The following is a 17,397-nucleotide window of genomic DNA, read 5'->3' as shown; positions in this document are numbered from 1 at the left end:
TGGTATTATAGATTTTAACATCAAATGGTTATCCAGAATTTTTTAAAAAGTGAAAACAGACATAAAATTGCGAGTCTTAATTTAAGGTTTTAAAGCACATTTACAAATACTTTGGTCAAAGACAGAAATGGTTTTGTGCCAGAGTAGGAGTAGGAAATGTTTGTTTTAGTCATATGAGCAACTTTTCAAATTGAAAGTGTTCTTGTTAAATTTATAGCTCAAAATGTGGCTCCTTTGACCATATTTTGTTTCCAAAGACAATGGAAAACAGAATTTCAGCCTTATTAATACTGATCTTGTGTGAAAAAGTATTAGAAGCAGAAATGAAAGGAATTTGAAAGATCATCTAGAACACTCTTCAAATTATAGATGAAAAATTATAATTTAGACTCAAATTATAGACTTAGAGAGCTTATGTGACAGAAGCTGGTTCAGAATCCAAGGTGTTGCCTCTCTGATCACATTTGTCTACTCAAAGTAAAAGTTTGTGGCTTTTTTCCTAAGTATTCCTAATGTATTTGCAAAGTGGGCTAACTTAGGCTCTCCTAATAACATAGCTGAGAAGGTTGTATCAACTGATATTATTCACTCATTTTTCTCATGAAGCTTCTTGTGCTGCAGAGGTTGAACTGTTATAGGGCTTTTCTCTGTATATGTCCCCCAAGGAGCATAAGAATGAAACTACTTCTTTGTAGGATTATTAGAATCTCTGAGCACATTTCTGTAGGTCACAGATTATTTTACCTAATTCCTGTGAAACTTTTTTTTTATATATAACATGCAATCAAAAGCAAAGTCAGTTTTAAAATACATCCAATGTAAATATTAAAATTTATATTCTGATCCCTGTAGGCTGTGATACTCCTCTGTTAGTAGATGTGAAACTGTTTGATAGTCCTATATTAGTATTTTCTTAAGTCATGTGTGTATGATTAGATTAGGAGATATATATATGATGTATAACTTCTATGTATTCATACTTATACCATTTATCAAAGAGATAGTTGCAGATATGGCTGTGTATAATATGATTAATAAGTATGTGCTGAATTAATAAATGAAGATCTTAAATGAACTTAGTCCACTTTAAAATTGTCTTCAAGAAAAGTTAGTCTCATCCATATGTTCTCTAAGAAGATTTAATCACAGTTTATCACCCAAACCAATCAGTAAGTTTTATTGTTGACAGTAGATTTGGAAGCCTGTTGACAGATCCCTTAGACGTAAGAAGGAATATGTAGCATTTGTGCAGACATGAGAGGTTTCTTATTATTGGAAAGTGGATGATGGAATATTACCGTGGGTATGATATTAAAGATCAGTTATCACTACATAGCAATAGTCTCACTTATCCTTTTAAAGTAGAGTGACTATAAAATACTGACAGTGGCTATAAACTTGTTATCACCCTTCATTCTCTTATATTCAATGCCTTTTATTATTGAAACTGATATTCTGAAACAGCATAGCTCTGCTAAGTATAATATAGTTCATTTGTGTGGGCTCTGCAGAGTGTTATTTATGCCACATCAAGCTTCCTTAAATACCACATTATAGAACACATATTCACAGAAAATGAACCTTGAATGAAACGAGAGCCGTGCATTACAGATGACGGCTAAATCTAAGAGTACCAAATATTTCATTTTGGTCAATTTCTCTGGTTAAATTCTACATAGATCTTAAGTTTAGAAAACTTTGCAAAACACTTCACAATAAACTTTTATTTTTGCCCCCAAAATAATACCATTTGTTTTCCAAAGACTGTATTTATTTTATATTACCCATTGACATAGTCAGACAGATTTGTACTTTCCTTTTAGATAGAAGAGCTGGAGAAGCAGTTAGTTCTTGCCAACTCAGAGTTAACAGAAGCACGGACGGAACGTGATCAGTTCAGTCAGGAATCTGGAAATCTGGACGATCAACTTCAAAAGCTCTTGGTAAGATGATGCTCTAAAATATGAATGGGATTGATTCTGGGAAGTTTTTACCATAATACTTCCCAAAACTAGTTTCATTGGTAATGTTACAAATTTTACAACATATTTGTTCAAATATACATAGCACGGTATCCTAGACACCACTCAAGTTTTACATGTAAAAATATAATACTCTATACCTCTTTTTCCTCAAGCGGAACAGTAATGACTTAAAAGTTAGGTGAAGCTGATCTTGGGACAGCCATAGTCTTTCAGTTAGGTACTTCATGCTTCTAAATTGAAGTTTGTTGAGTGTTCATTTTAAAGCCAAACAACATTCAAGACACATACAAATTATGTATAAAGGAAATTTGAGTGCAAGTTTAGGTAAAAAAAAAAATGTTCTGAAAAAAAGAAAATAGGATTCTGATAGTAGTGAACCAGCCTCTGCCCTCTGTTAGAGGCACCCCAGGCTGAGAAATGTGGGAAAGGACATGTTTGGTACCCCTTTATGTGATATTTATTAGAGGTACTGCAGAGTAAGTTCCTCTTCCCCAGCAAACCCCACTCTAGGTAGGGCCATCCTTCACAGGCTGACGAGGGGCTTCCCAAGTGTGCACTAAAGGTAGAGCTGGCAACGGTGTGCGAGAAGCTCTAAACCTCGGATGATCTTTCAGATCTTTCTCTCCTACTGTGTGCTTCCCAATGTCCTCGTATCTATTTTGAAAATCTTGGAGATTCACTGTCTGGAAGATCCTCAGACCCATCCGCTCCTTTTCATTCTTGCTGTGGCTACTGCTTCATCCAGGCCCCTCATTCAGGACGGCATCTCCTTACTTGGTTCCTAACTCCAGTTTCTCCCCTCTTCAGTCCAGCCTATATTCATCTTTCTGAAATACAGCTCCCAGTGCATCTCCCACCCCCAAATTACTCATCCTATAAAGTCAGACTCTCTGCTTTTCAAAACTGCTCATGGTCTAGCTCCAGCTTACCTTTCCAGTCCTTTCTCTCTCTACATACACCCAGTGCTCCGAGCAAACCTCATGCGTTCCTTTCTAGTCCCTCCTTCCTCATCTTTGCATCTCCAAGCTGTTCTCAAGGTCCAGCTCAAATGCCTTCTTGAAGCATTTTGAGCTCCTTAGAGATTTTTCTCTGCTGTCCCTCTGTCTCTTTAATGAAAAAACACCTCCAGTTATTTGTGTCTGTGTCTTCTCTCTCTCGGGTGATAAGTCCTCTAAAGATCTGTGTCTTTGTTTCTCCTTCTCTGACCATGGAGTTTTTGCCAACAGTAAACACTCACTATGTATTTTTTGAGTGATTGAAGAGGGAGGTCATTCTATTCACAGCCCAGTTGCTAATCCAATCCCAGTACTGAACGCTATCCTGCCATTTCTTAAGCAGTAAACCAAATTACTATTGATATTCCTTCAAGCTTTTGAGCATTTCTTTGTTAAAGGAATACAATTGACGTGAAATATAATGCCTTTGTTAGAAAATTGAAAACAGGATGACTTCAGAAATCTACAGTATTTTCCACTTCATTATATGTTATTTGGGGTCTAGTCTGTTGAGATTTACTTATAATGCTAGAAATTATAAGTGAATAAAATGTTATTTTTCTAAGAAATCATTGTTCTTAACCAAGCCATTAAAAAGGAATCAGATTCCAAAATCAAAGGCTTCTCAAATCACATAAAAACTCCAAAGATGATGTAAGGGAAACTGGGTTTTATTTTAACTGTTTAATACTAGGGGGAAAAGCTTACCTCATTTCTTGTAGGCTGATCTCCATAAACGAGAGAAGGAGCTGAGTCTGGAGAAGGAGCAGAACAAGCGTCTGTGGGACCGAGACACGGGCAACAGCATCACCATCGACCACCTGCGGCGGGAGCTGGATGACAGGAACATGGAGGTGCAGCGCCTGGAAGCCCTCCTCAAGGCCATGAAGAGCGAGTGTCAGGGCCAGATGGAGCGGCAGGTCAGCAGGGCTGGGCAGCCCCTCCAGGGTCTCTCCCGGGAAAAATGCACTCTGTGTCTTACTGGTAGAGCTTTTGTTTAAAACGCGTGCGCCTAAAATAGCTCTAAAGTAGAGCTGTGGATTCTGTGAGCAAGTGATAAAGACCTGTTGTTTATTTCTATATTGTTAACCACTTGTTACATTAAAAACGTTAAGCTTTATCTCATTTTTGTACATTGTTGAGTAATGAAGCTCCCATCCAATTGCCTTTTCACTTTGGTCTAGAAATTGGAAACCTAATAATTGCTTATTTCAGAAAAGCATCAAACCATGGGGAGATCTGGGGAACAGCAGGGTTGACGGTTTCCAACAGATGTTTTTTTTTTGTTTGTTTTTGTTTTTCCCTCAAAAGAAACTTTCCTCTCCTTTTCCCCCAGACTGACTAGGACTGATACCCATGCAGGATGGGTGGCCTCCATTTCAGTGCACCAGTGGTGAGATGTGGGATGCTTTATGAACAGCAGGGGACCTTCAGTACTGGAAGGGCATGGTTCCAGTGTCAGTAGTTACCACAGAGACCATGTGTAAAAACCAAAGAGTAAGATTCCCCAGCTGAGAGAGCAAACCAAAGGGCCTTGGCTTAGCCCCTGGCAAAGCCCTTTCTTTATTCTCTGGCCCAACCTGGCCAAGAATAAAGACGGAAGGAGTGATTGGAAGTTGGAATCTTACTCTTTTCCGCACAAGGACCAGAGAATGTATGTTGGATAAAAGCCATTATTCACTTTTCCCTCAGAAGCAGAATTAATGGGCAGGTTGCAGGGAAATAGAGCTGTTGTCTTCAATCCCACACTTCCCCCTATTGCCTGTTGTCCAAACTTAAATTGGTACAGAAAACATCCTCCGAGGAAACTTGCCAGACTCCTCCCCACCCTAGAAAACTTTTCTGGAGGAGCGTTATTACTTAATCAAGGCCTCTCCACGTTGGTCTAATTAACTCGTCAGTCTGTGATCTGTATGAAGTCTGATAGCAAAACCACCTGAAGCATTATCAGATTCATGATTTCATGTTTTTGAACTAATTTGTCGTATCTCTCAAGGCCTCTACCTCTGCCAAATCCATGAAATTTCTCTTCTTTAACAATCAGATGGCAGCAATTCAGGGAAAGAATGAAAGTCTAGAAAAAGTGTCCTCCTTGACTGCTCAGCTTGAATCCACCAAAGAGATGCTCCGCAAGGTAGTGGAAGAGTTGACAGCCAAGAAGATGACCCTGGAGAGCTCGGAGAGGACCGTGTCGGACCTGACGGCTTCCCTACAGGAGAAGGAGAGGGCCATCGAAGCCACCAATGCAGAGATCACGAAGCTGCGCTCCCGCGTGGACTTGAAGCTGCAGGAGCTGCAGCACCTGAAGAATGAAGGGGACCACCTCAGGAACGTGCAGACGGAGTGCGAGGCCCTCAGGCTGCAGATGGCAGAGAAGGACAGAGTGATCGAGATCCTGCGCCAGCAGATCGAAAACATCACGCAGCTGGTGGGCCAGCACGGCCGGACGGCAGGCGCCATGCAGGTGGAGAAAGCCCAGCTGGAGAAGGAGATCAACGACCGGAGGCTGGAGCTGCAGGAGGTCAAGGTCTGTGCGGGGTTCCGGGGTTTCCGGACTTGGCTGCTGGAATACCTTTTTCCCCTGGGTGAGGTTGACCTCATTTCCTGGAAGGAGGTTCTGTTGGACAGTTGTGGACACTCCAAAAGTGTTTGTGTCAGGGTGCAAATGTGTGTTTTTGTTAGAAAGGATCCATTCTTTTGTTAGACTTCAAAAGGAGTGGCCTCCAAATGGTGCAGAATTCCAGATTCAGAGAAAAATCAGAAAATGCAGCTTCTTTATGAAGCCTTTCCCAATCCCACAGTTTGAAGAAGTATCTTCTCCCTCTTCAGACAGACCTAAATTTGACCCCATCTCTCACCACTCAGTAACTGTAAAACACTGGACTGTTTGCTGAATGTTGGCTTCTATGTCTGTATACCAAACCAAAACCAAAAAACAAAACAAAAAACCCCAGAAGTTTATGGGGTTACTTGAGGCTTAAATGAGAAAATGTATATCAAGGACTTAGCTTGGTTCCTGGTCTGTAGAAGATGTTTAGATAATATTAGTTCCTTTCCCTGATTCCACACTTTGTTTATACCTGTTATAACCTGGATCACATTCTGTATTGCACTGTGTGTGTGTGTGTGTGTGTGTGTGTGTGTGTGTGTGTGTGTAAATAGTAGTGGCTCCTCTTCCCTGTAAGACTGCAGACTTCTTCAAGCAGGATACATATCTTATTCATCTTTGTATCTCTGCCCCATGACTTTGTGCCTTGCACCCAGCAGATGCTCAATGAATACTTATCAAAATTTAAAGCTACTGAAGGAATTTTTAAAAATTTGATTTCCTAAGCTTTATGTTACCTGTATCTGCCTGGTAACTAGTAGGAGACAAATCACATACAGCTTATTTTTTTCTTTCAACTTCTAACGTTTATTCAAAATTTGTGGTTTTCAGAGGCGGGGGAAGGAGGGGGAGGGGAAGTTGCTCCACTGCTTTGAGGTTTCTGCTCATCGAAGAGGCCTTTCCTGACCAGCTGTGTCTGGGTCCCCAAGACCACTTCCAGGTTCATCATTTACTAGGAGGACTCACAGGACTCAGCAGACAGTCATGCTCATGGATAGGATTTATTACGTTGGAAGCATCTAAAACAAAATTAGCAAAAGGAAAAAGCACGTGCAGGGTTTTTATATTGGGGGCTGGTCATATAGGCAAGGGAGCAGTCTCCCAAAAGGAAAGCAGGCCTTGAGCGTAAATCATTTTGTTTGCAGAACAGTTTAGGCACAGCGGGCCACTCTTACCCATTAGACTGGTGGGAACCCTCTCCAAATCCAGGCTTCCTGACCGGCCTGCAGGCTTTCAGAAGGGTAGCAGTCAGGCTGTCTTCCACATTCCAGCTTGGCTCAAGTAGCAACTCCTCCCCGTGTCATTCTCTACCCCCTCACCTTTTTATTCTTTTTGTTTGTTTGTTTGTCTGTTATTATTATCTGGCTGTTAAGTATTTGTTGTTGTCAGTCTGTCTTTCACTAGAATGTGAAAGCCCCAAGAGGACAGGGACATTGTTTTGTTTACGGCTAGAGACGGCCAGGGCAGGGGAAGGACAGGGAGGCGCCTGAGCGCAGAGCTCAAGCAGGCACTCCCCTAGGGCCTCGCCAGCCTCGCCCACTACGCTGTCACCACATGTAGAGCAGGCCTGGCGCAAAACAGGTGCTCAGTGCATTTTTTTGAATGAATGAATATATAGAACAGGAATAATGAAGGGTTGTGGCCAGTGATACTGGGAAATGACATCTAAGGTTAAAAGAAAGGTAAACTATTCCTTTTGTGTTTCCACTTAACTATTGCTGCTTTATAATAAAATATAAATTCGATATCCTGGAAAATAGTGAAAAAATATTAAATATTGGTAGGATATTAATATGATGTCAGTTCTAACTATATACATTTTTTTGTTTCTTACTCTGTTTTTTGTTTTTATACTTATATTTAGATTTTGAAAGATAAAAAAGATGCAAAGATACGGGAGCTGGAGGCCAGAGTGAGTGACTTGGAGCTGGAAAAAGTGAAACTGGTGAATGCAGGCTCTGAGCGGCTCCGTGCAGTGAAGGACATCAAACAAGAGAGAGATCATTTACTAAGTGAGGTGAAAACTAGTAGGAATGAGTTAAACAGTCTTACAGGTATGTTACTCTCGTTCAAATTCTGCTAAAGAATAGGAGTGCTCTCAGTGAGGTTCAGGGTGGATACTAGGACTGTTGCAAAAAAAATGATTCCTCTTCCCACATTACAAACATGGAAAATCGTGCTGCCCCAGTGGAGATATTTCATCACCAAATCCTGATTCTTCTCCTTGAAGTGCTTCTGTTTCTTGCACTTAGTAACCATTCACTTCAATCAGCCCTCAGAGTCTGTGAAATTCTCTACTGAGTTTCCAAGAGAAGGGTGAGGGAAATGAAAACTTTGAGTCTTTTGAGTCAAATAGCTTTGATTAGAAGTTTGATAATGAAGCAGCACGTGTGAATACTTATGCAAATTTATGCAAATGTATTAAAACAGAGAAACCCAAGGCCTTACATTTTAAAATGAAACACTCCTAGTTCACCATCAGTGTGGTATAGGTATCGTTTACGTCACACACACACCCCCAAGTGGTTCGTGGGCATTTACGTTGCCAGATGTTGGCAGGCCCGGAGACAATAGTGAGGCCCCGGGCTAGGTGGGAGCAGACCTGTGTAAACGGGTTATAGTACAGTGGGTGAGGCACAGTGGACGTGTGCTGGGTGCAGATGTAGCAGAGGGTGGAGAATCAGCCTCCGGTAGGAGGTGACATCTGTACTAAGTTTGATGGAGGAAAAGGAATTTGGCAGGTGAAAAAGAGGTAGAAGGGCAGTCCAGGCAGAGAGAACATTATGAGCAGAAGTGTGAAGGCATGAAATAATATAATGCGACCTCAGAAGTATTTGTGGGAGTAAAAGTGAAAGGAATGAGGACTAAGAAATGAGGCGGAATAGATAGGTAGAGCCAGACAGTGTGGGGCCAGCAAAGGTGTTAAATGAGAGATTGTTGTCATAAAATTTACATTTTAGAAGGACAGTGTCAGCAGGTAAAAAGAAAGGCAAGCCTTAAGGGACAGAGGCCAGCCAGTTAAGGATTTTGCAGTGGTCCCAGGCAAAGATGATGAGAACTTGAACTGAGGCAGTGGCAGTGAGAATGAGAGGCGAGAAAAGAATTAAGGATATTTTTGGAGATTGAATCAATGGTACTTAATTATCATAGGGGCTGTATGTGTTTCAGGTTTTAAATTTGCAGTACAGGGAAAACAATGATACTAGCACCTGAGAGAAGGAAACCAGGAGGTGGGGGGGGGCTTGCAGGCAGGAGGGCGAGACATGTAGTCAGTGGAGACCTTTGATTTGGGGGCACCAGGACATCCATGTGGAAATATCTGGACAGACAGAGTCAGATCTCAGCAGAGAGGTCTTGGTTCTTTTTGTTTCCTTTATATGTAAATCTGTCGATGACATATAAAAATATAAATATAAATAAATAGATAATTGAATAAGTGTGTGTGTATTCTTGTATATGAATGACGAATATCAGGTATTTTGATAGTTACTGGAGATGAAAAATCAGATAAGACACAAGGCAGCCTCAGGTTACTCATCATGTCATGGAGATTCCTCTACCTACAGATAGAGGTTCATCCACCTACTGTTGTGGTGGATATGACTATCTAAAAAGGCTCAAGATGAAATAGATGTGAGCCAATTACACCGGCTGGAAAGGAAAAGAAGACCCACCCAAGCAAATTAAAAAAAGTTAGATTCCTAGAAATGTGTATGTACATCTAATTTCTGTAACAAATGATGATGTAACTAAATGGAGTTTCTTTCAGCTCTAAAATTCTGATCATTAATTACAAATAAAATACACTTTATAACAATGGCTTAGAAAAAAGTAACTGTCTATGATTGATTATTATGTTGTACAGAGGACTATGAAGTCTTAAAAAGGAATTTTCGAAACAAAAGTGAAGAAATGGAAACTACTACAAATAAGCTGAAGATGCAGTTAAAATCTGCACAGTCTGAGCTAGAACAAACAAGAAATACGTTAAAGTCAATGGAAGGATCTGATGGTCACGGTACGCTTTAGCAGAAGTTTTTCCTTTTGTTTTTAATTCCCTAGGTCTGAATTTATTACAACACAAGCCCAGATACACTGCCTTTCACCTCTTCAGTGACATCAATGTGACATGATGTGAGAGACATACAAGAGTTGTCAGTGATGGGTGTTACGTAGCAAAAGTTCTCAGTTTTGTGGGGGGGATTGTCATGTGCTTAATTTAATCCTAAAGTATCTGAATCTTTCCTTTTCTGTAGCTATTTCAGTAATTTCTAACAGACCTCAACGTCCATAAATGCCAATTAATTGCTTTTAAGGAAGTGTTGATATAAATATAGGTTACAGATAATTTTCATTCAACCCCTTATTTTTCACATGTTCATTATTTACATAAACTATGTATCTGTGGCTAATTGTCAGTTCCTGATTCCTTCTCTGAGATAAAAATGGAAAGGAGCCCTGGGACTTGAACTAATAGGATGAAGGGTCCCTTCTCACCACTTACACCTGTTCCCTTTTACCTTACTGCCCATATTAATTCAGAGAGAAAAGGTTAGTTGCTGTTTTGTATTATTCATATAATATTAAACTAAAGGCTACATTTTTCTATCTTAATGTTATATTTGTACTTGCTTCAGCAGCCTATGTACCAAAATTGGAATGATACTGAAAAGATTATCATGGCCCCTGCACCAAGGTGGCACACAGACTCTTAGAGCATCCATATTTTGTGTGGTTCTTAGAGGTTCAGCTCTTTCTTTTCTGGTTAACACCAAGAAAATGATGGGGCTTGGCAAGGGCACTCAGGAGGCCCTTTGGAGTCTGCTCCCTCCTCCCTCCTCCACCAGAAAGAGTCCTTTCCTCAGTGCCCTCCAGGCATCTCCAAAACTGCCCCAGTCACATTACAATTATTAAACTAAGCAGGTAATCCTGTATTTGCTGTTGAATATGTATTTTCATTGTTAAAATCATCTTAAAATTAAAAAGATTATCAAGAAAATTACCTTTGAAGGCCAGCTATGATCCACTTAATCAGACCAGAATTCTTCAGAGTGGTGAGCAAATGATGCCAGGCTTTTGATGTAATAAGTCAATGCACTGCGCCTGTACTAACCCTGTTTCTGACAGTTTAGCTATAGGAACTGCATCTTGTTACCAAGAAGTCAGACCTTTCATCCTTCAGTGGTTTGTTTTTAAAGAGTGGCAAGTTTGCTTTTTCTTCTTAACCTCTAAGCCGGACCTGGACCTGACTCAAAGTAGTGGCATTTTCAAACCTGTTTCTCAGCTGACTGTAAGAAACAACATAGGATCATCTGACTCTCCAAGCAAGGCTGAGCTTTATTTATCCTTCCAGTGGCCTGCCATGTCTTAAGTATTCAGTGTCTACTACCTGTCTAGAATATTCACCAGTTTTAATAAAATAATCACATATATGCTTATATTGTCAATTTGACCATTGAAACACTGAGTTCCAAGCACATGACAATATCCATGAGACTGGAAATTGAATGGTTTGTGATATCACTGGAATCTTTCAGAAGATCACTAATAGTAGTTTTGTGTGGTATTTTATACATGAATTTCTAGAAAAATTACTTCAGTAAAAATATTATATACATTATTTATTATATGACTATATATTTTTGTGTGTATATTTCCTATATGTGTAAGTGTGAATTTGGTCAGTGTTATTTACGTTGGATTTATGGCAAATTACGATGGTCAATGAAATTAATTACAGCAAGAAATCACGAAACATCATCTCATATATACATTTCTTGGCTCAAAATCTCTGAGTAATTGCTGAAAATTGTTATATCCCAAAATTGTGAAATCTGAAGGCCGTTTTAATGAACACTTCCTTGAAACTGGCCAGGTGCCTTGGTGGAATCTCACTTGTCACTTTCTCATAATGTTTGACCATCATATTATAGTCACCTTTCAAAATTTGGAAACTTTAAAAACTAAGGCACAGTTTGCTTCCTTTTTTTCCAGCTATGAAAGTGGCAATGGGGATGCAAAAGCAAATCACAGCTAAAAGAGGTCAGATAGATGCCCTTCAGAGCAAGATACAATTTTTGGAAGAGGCAATGACAAATGCAAACAAGGTAACTTTTTTAGAATGAGGCTAAATATTAACAAATATGTACATACATTTGTGCATACCCGTCATCATATGGACTTATTTATTTCCTTTGTTTTTGCTCTTTCCTATTTTTTTCTCCCCTCCTTTTCTTTTATCCTAAATTTGCTCTTTTCTTGTTTTTCCATTATTTGCCTATTTGGAACCTAAAGCAGGGCTGACCCTCATCCTCCATGAGTGTACTTACGTTAAGAGGTCGCTGCTGCTATAATTAGAGACGCCTGCCCCCACTAAAGGAAGGCACTCATCAAAGCTCAATGACATTCCCTCAGACAGGAAGGAGGCAGCTTGAAAAGTTAATCCTTCTTTCCTTGTGCACCCTCTTCTACCTAACTAAGCAGAAAAGGAAAAATTATTGGCATCCAAAATGTGTTATTACAGTTGTGATACCCTATTTCCTTATTTATATTAAGCATTTTCTTTCTGAAATAATATATATTTAAAGAAATGTAGACTCAGTAAGTTCAGGTCTATATTTTAACTTGGCTGCTATGCATTTGTTTTTTCCTCCCTATTTCATGATGTTTTTTTAAAGGAATGAACTTGTATTAATGAAATTTTGTTGAACACCAAAGATTCTTCATAAGTTTATCAGCAAGTTCATTCTCATCACTGGACCATAGTGACTTTGAGGGTGGGAACTGTGAGTCCTATTTCTTTTTATGACAAAGGGTCTATAGTAGGCATTTGTGACATGAATATTCATCCTGGAAACAAAATAGAAAGCCCACAAAGCTTTTAAATAAATGCATCTTCTTTAAATCTCTTGTGTCATTTAAACAAGTTTCAATAGATTTGGTATATGGTTACCCAATCTCAGTTCACCATAACACTGTCTCTTTTTACTACAACATAGTTATTACGTATTTTGTAGGTTTTTTTCAAAGATCTATTAAGCCTAGAAAGAAGTAATAATACTAGTACAGATTAAAATGAGATAGTACATGGTAACAGTTCTAGCAGCTCCCAACTTCAACTCAGAAGCAATTAAATGGCATATGAATTAAACTATAGTTCAGATATTTATGTAATAGTTTTATATTTCCATCACACCTCAGCATCTACATCAGCATATTATTTCTGATATTTGCTTCTCTATAATTGTAGGAAAAGCATTTTCTAAAAGAAGAGAAGACAAAATTAAGCCAGGAATTGAGTACTGTTGTAACAGAGAAAAACAAGATGGCTGGAGAGCTAGAAGTCCTGAAATCTCAGGAACGCCGTTTGAAAGAAAAGGTTGCTAATATGGAAGTTGCTCTTGATAAGGTGGTTATTAGCTAAATATATTAAGTAGTTATCAACTAAATAGTTATTAACTAAGTAGAATCATTCTGGATGAAAGCCCTATGTTAATAGGAGCCAAATCTGTCAAATTATATTGTATCCCAGTCATGTCCTACAAGGAAAAACTTTATCTTATAGAGAAGGCTGAGCTTTAAAAACATAGTCGTGATGCATACTTTTTACAAAATTGTCTTTTTTCAGGCTAACACAGTCACAAGAACAGTGAGATATAAGAAGTCATATGCTCCTGGTATCCTTCATGGTCTGAATAATTAAAAATGCCACCAATCTAACTTACCATCAGGAAGGACTTGAATGCTAGGTAGAATACAGTCTATTAATATTATCAATGAAAAGATAAAGTGATGCTAATGTCTGGCACTTTGTGGGGTCCAGAAAGTACAGGCAGAAAACACAGCTTAAATCATGAGAAGGATATTTTTGTCATTGCCATTAGCTGTAGAGGAGTAAATCTCTTTTTGTGTCACCTGAAAACGCTGGAAGCCTAAAAATATACCAGAACTAGTCCTTTATTCTTGAAAAATCAGAGCCTTCATAGTGACAGAAAACAATCTGTGATTCCACCTATGCAAACTTAGATCTTAGAACATGATATACTGACTTGAATTTGAGTTATGGTTATCTTTATGCAGATGTGTTTACATTGCTGAAACTGTTTGCTCATTTCATCCTTAATTTTCCATTCTTTTGAGTGCTCTCCACATACTAAATGTCATGTAGATGCTGGGGATGCAGAGGATAAAGACATGGCCTCCACTTACTCTTTGTTTCCTGAATAAAACAGATAAATCAATAGATAAATGTAGTAAGAGTGTGCCAAGAATGGGGGATCTTTCCTTGAAGAGATCGTGACTGCATTTATAGGTTAATAAAATAAAACTGCATAAAGAATGGAGGACAAACCATATGTGGTTGCTTGATTGTAGGCATCTTTGCAGTTTGCAGAATGCCAAGACATAATACAACGTCAGGAACAAGAATCTGTGCGCCTAAAACTGCAACACACTTTGGATGTAAAAGTAAGGTCTTTTTTTTTTTTTTTCATCATAAATAGTAGTTTAAGCAAAAATTATGCCTTTGTTTGATATACCTTTATATTTTCTTCATGTATTAGATACATTCAGGTGTACTTTTAACATTATCTGAGGTTAGCAATTAGAAAATCTGTACAAACATTGTTATACACTATACCTATCCTTTTCATATATAGTAACAAATTGAAGTACCATGCTTTATGTTAAGTTATAATGAGTGAGGGAAACACAGAAGTACCTACCTTGGGGAACTGGAGGTTTGCATACAGAAGGGGGTCAAGCAAGGCCTGAAGTGAGAGTATGTTTGGCTTGTTTGGAGCATAACAACCATGATGTAATTTGCATGACAAAACACATCTTCTTTAAAAATTGTACATTTACCACTGAAATATATGTTTGTTTTTTTGAGTGTATTTTAAAGTTGCATACATACTTTGAAGTCTCAATACTGGATACTTTCACAGGCAAGAGCACTCCTTAGGTGGGTGGATCTCATTCAGTAGTATGCCAGAACTAGGGTGGAATCTTGGCAAAGTTAGAATCCAGTGCATCCCATCCGAGACCTGTTTTCACATCTGAAGTACTTTTATCGATCAGAAGTGTGAAGGCATCTTCCTAAGGTCATGATTCTTCCCCAAAGAGTAACATACATCCAGAATCATCTTGCTTAATACTTTGGCTTAAAACTTTGTAGAAGTTCAATATGTAAGACTGAAATGATGTTTATAAAAGTACATTTTGATTTCACAGTTCTAAGTGTAGGTTGACAGTTATTTTGCTCACATATATATTGTCTTCCAGGAACTTCAGGGCCCTGGATACACTTCAAATTCTTCTGTGAAACCACGCCTTCTACAGTCGTCATCTGCTGCCCGTTCCCATTCTAATGTACCATCTTCCCAGTCTACAGCCAGCTTCCTGTCTCATGTAAGTACCTAGTCGTGTAGTCCATGATGCAAATGGGATACTATGTAAATAATTTTAAGTTGAGAAGAATATCATTTAAAAATACATCTATAGTTGTGACATTCTCAGTTTCTCAATTTTAGATTTAAATAGACGAGATGAACAAAAAAGTTTTCTTCCCTGTTTGGTGTTTTCTCTGGAAAAACGAACATGAAATACTCAGGATTAATGTTAACAATAGTTGTTAAAGTAAATTATTTAATAGCCTATATTCATTATTTTCCATCATAAGCATTTTCAGATTACAAAGCAAATGTTGAGATAGCTAAAATAAACATCACTTCAAATGCCAAAGGCAAATTATTGGGACATTTAGTACTCTACCAGGATGAAAATGATTTGCTATATATTGTCTCTTCATGAACTATATGTGAACTTGTTTATAGTATAAAGATTATTACTCTTAAAACATTTTTACTCTCTTTAGTTGAAATATTAGAGGCTTTGGTGTGTGATAACTCCATTATCTGAATCTCCTATGGACTTGTGATCATTGTTTCTCTTTGTTTGTAGCCATATTTTTGTCTAGTCTTTTTGGTTTCTGTTTTTCAAGACCTTATTTTTTAGAGGAGTTTCAAATTCACACCAAAATTGAGAGGAAGGTACAGAGATTTCCCGTATACTCCCTGTCCCTATGTGAGCACAGTCTCCCCATTATTAACATCACTCACCAGAATGATACATGTGTTATCGAGGATGAACCTACATTGACACATCATAATTGCCTGAAGTCCATAGTTTGCCTTGGGGTTTGCTCTTGGTGTACATTCAGTGAGTTTGGACAAATGTTTATACATATGTCATTATTGACATTATCCATCATTATCGTATGCTACAGGGTGTTTTCACAGCCCTAAAAATCCTCTGTGCTCTGCCTGTTGATCCTTCCCCCCATTCTACCCCTGGCAACCGCTGACCTTTTTATTGTCTCCTACTTTTACCTTTTTCAAAATGTTGTTGAGTTGGAATGATACAGTATGTAGCCTTTTCAGATTGACTTCTTTCACTTAAGTAAATATGCATTTAAGTTTCCTCCATGTCTTTTCATGGCTTGATAGTTCATTTCTTTTTAGCACTGAATAGTAGTTTATTGTCTGGATGTACCATGGCTTATATGTTCATCTACTGAGGGCATCTCAGCTGCTTCCAAGTTTTGGTAATTGTGAATAAAGCTGCTGTAAACATCTATGTGCAGGTTTTTGTGTGGACATGTTTTCAACTCCCTTGGGGTAAATATCAAGAGCATGCAACCCATGCTTGCTGGGTCATATAGTAAGAATGTGTTTAATTTTGTCAGAAACTACCAAACTGTCTTCCCAAGTGGCTGTACCACTTTGCACGCCCACCAGCAATGAATGAGAGTTCCTATTGTTACAGAGCTCGCCAGCATTTGATGTTGTCAGTGTTTTGGATTTTGGCGATTCTAATAAAGGTAGTGGTATCTCATTGTTGTTTTAATTTTGCATTTCCCTGATGGCATATGCCGTAGAGCATCTTTCCATATGCTGTTTAGTATCTGTATATGTTTGGTAAGGTGTCTGTTAAGGTGTTTGGACCATTCTTTAATCATTTGCTTCCTTTTTAAATAATTGACTTCTGAACATTGGCTGTGAAAAATTACAGAGATAATTTTGGATTCTAGATGATATTTTTTTTCTTCATAGAAAGAAGGATTTGTATTTGCTTCTCAATGGTAGCTAAATTAAGAACACTAACAGTCCCGTGTCACCTTAATTCATCTGAGGATTGAGATTATTTGGATTAAGGCTTTTATCCCAAAGCCTGAGGTTTACCTATTATTCTCCACTTCTTTGATACAGCTCCAGTTTTTATCCCTCTAACTTTTTGATTCTGCTAAAAGTTCATTTCACCCATTCAGCCTTTCAACTGCTTCTTTTAGAATTGACAAATGCTTCAGCAGAAAATGGCCCCAAATGCCTCCAATCTCTGGATTTGCTTTTGTTCCAGGTGTTGGCTCCATAATTCTTTACTGCATTAGTAACTCTCTAATGTTGTCAGGAAGACTTAAAAATTTTGTGTACTTTTCTAGTGAATTCTGAGCAGAAGGGTTGGTCTACCAGTACCAGAAGAAGAACTCTACTCATATTCCTTGCTCATACAATTTTAGATAGCACCTTGAACTTCTACAGAACATTAAAATGTAGCTTTCTTTTTATCACACACACATACACGTACACATTTCTTTTCCCTATTTAATTCCCTCTACATAATCGTATCATAAATTTTGGTTAAGTCACACTGAGTGTTCAAATTATTATGACTAAATGAATATTATTCACTAGCTGAACTATACAGTGAATTGTGACTATATTTACTTTTTGCCTTCAATTTAATAATTGTT

The 17,397-nt window shown here is 38.3% G+C and overlaps 1 protein-coding gene and 1 non-coding gene across 2 annotated transcripts in view; both read left to right on the top strand.

Moving 5' to 3' along the window:
- Positions 1 to 17,397, top strand: part of CCDC158 (coiled-coil domain containing 158) — a 69,616-nt gene that overhangs the window by 30,122 nt on the left and 22,097 nt on the right. The window contains exons 11-19 of the mRNA XM_064485521.1: positions 1,824 to 1,943; positions 3,703 to 3,900; positions 5,025 to 5,507; positions 7,453 to 7,642; positions 9,454 to 9,606; positions 11,583 to 11,695; positions 12,838 to 12,996; positions 13,962 to 14,054; positions 14,871 to 14,996. Coding sequence (XP_064341591.1) covers positions 1,824 to 1,943; positions 3,703 to 3,900; positions 5,025 to 5,507; positions 7,453 to 7,642; positions 9,454 to 9,606; positions 11,583 to 11,695; positions 12,838 to 12,996; positions 13,962 to 14,054; positions 14,871 to 14,996 — 1,635 coding nt within the window. The remainder of the gene's footprint in view (positions 1 to 1,823; positions 1,944 to 3,702; positions 3,901 to 5,024; positions 5,508 to 7,452; positions 7,643 to 9,453; positions 9,607 to 11,582; positions 11,696 to 12,837; positions 12,997 to 13,961; positions 14,055 to 14,870; positions 14,997 to 17,397) is intronic.
- LOC116148995 (U6 spliceosomal RNA) lies at positions 10,217 to 10,320 on the top strand. Its single transcript, XR_004132643.1, has one exon. It is a non-coding gene; the product is annotated as a U6 spliceosomal RNA (small nuclear RNA).

This window comes from Camelus dromedarius, chromosome 1 (genome assembly GCF_036321535.1).
Source record: "Camelus dromedarius isolate mCamDro1 chromosome 1, mCamDro1.pat, whole genome shotgun sequence".
NCBI classification, from domain to species: Eukaryota; Metazoa; Chordata; class Mammalia; order Artiodactyla; family Camelidae; genus Camelus; species Camelus dromedarius.
Note: the sequence above shows the minus strand (reverse complement) of the source record. Positions and strands in the feature narration are given on the sequence as shown.